This window comes from Meleagris gallopavo (genome assembly GCF_000146605.3).
Source record: "Meleagris gallopavo isolate NT-WF06-2002-E0010 breed Aviagen turkey brand Nicholas breeding stock chromosome 1 unlocalized genomic scaffold, Turkey_5.1 Chr1_random_7180001856746, whole genome shotgun sequence".
NCBI classification, from domain to species: domain Eukaryota; kingdom Metazoa; phylum Chordata; class Aves; order Galliformes; family Phasianidae; genus Meleagris; species Meleagris gallopavo.
The window spans coordinates 1-3429 of NW_011092581.1; the positions used below are offsets into that span (position 1 = coordinate 1).

The following is a 3429-nucleotide window of genomic DNA, read 5'->3' on the forward strand; positions in this document are numbered from 1 at the left end:
AAAAGGAAGAGCTCTATTAAAACAATACATACCAATATCTAAGAATAGCTTAAGATGTTTTTACTCAAAAGTGGAACCAATGAGAGAAAGAAACAATGCACAAGCAAGGCAAAAGCAAGCCTACCATGAGAACGGATGTGCCTGCTGAGGTTGCTGCTGTTCTGGAAGATCTTACTGCAGATACTGCACTGATAGACTCTTTTGTGCTCCCCAAGTTGTTTTATCAGCTTCCGCCGTATACCATGTCTACTGGAGAGAATTAAACTTCTTTTGAGGGACATGCTGTTTTGGTGATGAGCAAACCTACTGGATCAGAGAAAGAAAGGCAGGGACTGAAAGGTAACCCACAGGTTGCAAGAAAGTCCCATCAGATGGCGAAAGCTAGAAGGTGTTATGCTCAGCTTCTGACAGGAGAGGGAGCGCTGGAGCCTCATCATTGCCAGACGACCTTTCGGCCACCTGCTTGAAGCAGCAGATGTTGGAAAGCAGCTTGCTTCAAATTAACTTCACCCAAGACAAAAAAGAAAGAAAGCAGGAGCCACCAACCCCCACAGATTGTCTTTTCAGGCCTCTCAGAGGAGCACAAAGGATCTGTTCTGCTCCTCTGAAAAAATACCATCAGCATGCTTTTAGCTTAGAAATCTTGGCAGTTTTCATGTAAAAAGCATGTATGGTAAAGAAGGCAGCAGGGCACCAAGAAGCAACACTGTTCTATTTTCCAGCACCACCACCAGTTGGAATGCATTTTTGATGGCTCTGTATCTGCTAAGGACTTTAGTATATAGCATTACTAGCTAATTTTGAAATATCTAACAAGCACTTTATTATGCAAAAAATAAAAATAAAAATCAAGTAGCCAATTTTACCAAGTCAGAAAGACAAAAAAGAATTTTAAAAGTCCTTGATATTTAAAAGTCTCCTTGAGGTTCTGGTATACTTACGTTTTTACTTTCTACTGGTCTAAGCCTGATGTAACACACTCAAATCAATATGAAGTGATTTATGAGTTAAAATACAAACCAGACTGAATAATAACTGTTAGCTGTCTTTTAAAGCAAAAATCTATTTGCCTGTTTTATAACCAACATTCAACAGGAGTATATTCAACTGCACAATATTTCATTGTGAAACTGCAAGAGACTTTGGGATCACATTGAAATAAACCTGTCACATGACAGAAAATGAAATTATCATATGTTCCAGCCTTCTAGCACCAGTATCTCACCAACCATGCGTCACCCTACAGTACATGAGCCATCTTTGTGGCTCTTCTAGCAGCAGCATCACATTTTTTACAGTAATGAAAAAGAGTACCTATGGACCCAGTAGAACTGTTGCATGCTACTTAATCTTGATTAACCCTGAGAGGAAATTCTGCATTCCAGATTCTGCATTTCATTCACTTACTTTGTGACTGAACTGATGCTATTTGTGGTGCTAGGCATCTTTTCTAAAACCAATTCCATTATCCTCTCTTCTGCAGCTGATGGCAGAGCCACTTCTTCTGGTGGGACTTCAGCTGCAGTGTCAGCTACACGTTCCACTGCAAACATATCATAAAAATACTGTATTAACGTGATAGCTAGAAAGAAAACCTTAAATGTAGGAATTTTCTTTTGTAATGATATGTGCATAACAAATAACTGATTGCTAATGAGTAAGCATGACTTGCAAGATACAAAAAAGGGCTACTAAATCGCAGGTCAAAGTCCAATATCTTACCTTTCCACAACCTACTACTAAGGGGCCAGTTGACTATATGCGAGGTGAAAAGGGAAGGTGATCTTCCCTTAAAGAACAGCAAGGTCCTGAAAAAAGCCCCTTCCAGGAACACACCCTATGTCAGAGAAAGGAAGGTATCTCTTCTTGAGGGAAGATGCTTCTTCTCCTGTTCCTTCCTTTGGAAAGGGTAGATAACAGCAGGACCAGGGGAGATGGTTTAATGTTGAGGGAGAGAAGATTTAGGTTAGATGTCAGGGGGAAGTTCTTTACTATGAGAGTGGTGAGGTGCTGGCACAGGCTGCCCAGAAAGGTTGTGGATACCCCATCCCTGGAGGTGCTCAGGGCCAGGTTGGATGGGGCCCTGGGCAGCCTGGTCTAGTATTAAATGGGGAGGTTGGTGGCTCTGCATGTGGCAGGGGGGTTGGAGATTCATGATCCTTGTGGTCCCTTCCAACCCGGGCCATTTTGTGATTTTGTGATTCTGTGAAAGCTGGAGTATCCTCAGCACCTCACAAGGAAGCTAGGCAGGTCTCTAATAATCACCATCCTGCATTTCTCTGGCCGTTTGCATTTTGAGAATGCAAGTAATCTAACTATAGATGTCACAACCTTTATTGCAGACCTGGAACTGACAGAAAGATAGGTTTGTACTTATCTCCTTTAGAGATGGTCCTAAAAACCTCACCCTGTCTCTGTGCTACTTTGTAGGCCTTTCTGAGAAATAAAGACACATGAAGAGGGGTATGACTTAGCATTTTCTACAGTTTTGTTTTACCTGCAGGATCTTTCTCTTCAGCAACAAGGGGTGCTTCTGTTTCTGCTTTTGCTGTTTTGATCTTCCTTCCCCGCCTGGCCTTTCTCCTTGAGTCTGTACTGGCACTGGCAGCATCACAAACCACTGGTGGATCCGCAGGGGGAGCCTCTGTTACTTTCTCTGCAACAGCCTCACTTTGGCTGGTTTGGGGGGCACGTTTAGCTTGCTCCAGGTGACTCATTAAGTGCTCTGAATGGATGGAAAGAGCAAGAGTATAAAGAGTTTGCCATGAAATATACTAAGGGATAGATAGATCTGAAGCCTATTGAACAGGCCAACCTCATTTAACAATGACTCACTTCAAATTATTTCAAAAGCAGTCACAAGACCATCCTAACTAACAGCAAACAGTCTGATAAACGTTCATGTAATTACTAACATTGACTGCAATTTTTAAGAGGTCTGTTAGATGTAACCGGAAACAGGTTGTGCCCCTGATAATTTCAAGCCTAAAGAGGGTAGATTTAGGTTGGACATGAGGAAAAAGTCTTTTACAGTGAGGGTAGTGAGGCACTGGAACAGGTTGCTTAGAGATGTAGTTGATGTCCCATCCCTGGAGACTTTCAAGACGAAGCTGGATAAGGCCCTGAGCAACCTGATGTAGCTGTGGTGTCCCTGTTCATTGCAGGTGTGTTGGGCTACATATTACATTTAAAGGTCCCTTCCAACCCTAACGATTCTATGATTCTATGATAATGGGTAAATTTTTCCAAATACCCAAGTTATTTAGCAACCCAAGTGTCCTTTTCAAAAACGATTCAAATGGTGAGAGCTCTCAAACCTTTTAAGGTGTTTTTTTTAAACTGAATAAAATAACTGCAAATGAAATGCAGAAAAAACATATTTAATTACTGTTACTATATCTGTGTCACAAACACCAGACAGACAGCATC

At 41.6% G+C, this 3429-nt stretch overlaps 1 protein-coding gene across 1 annotated transcript; it reads right to left on the reverse strand.

Moving 5' to 3' along the window:
* Positions 1-124: 124 nt before the first annotated feature.
* On the reverse strand, positions 125-2725 carry LOC104915400 (PR domain zinc finger protein 15-like; the record flags this gene model as incomplete). The annotated part of the gene is made up of 3 exons (XM_010726293.3): positions 125-303; positions 1408-1543; positions 2498-2725. Coding segments are annotated over 3 exons (543 nt in total), but the record flags the coding sequence as incomplete, so codon positions are not given.
* Between the last annotated feature and the right edge of the window lie 704 nt (positions 2726-3429).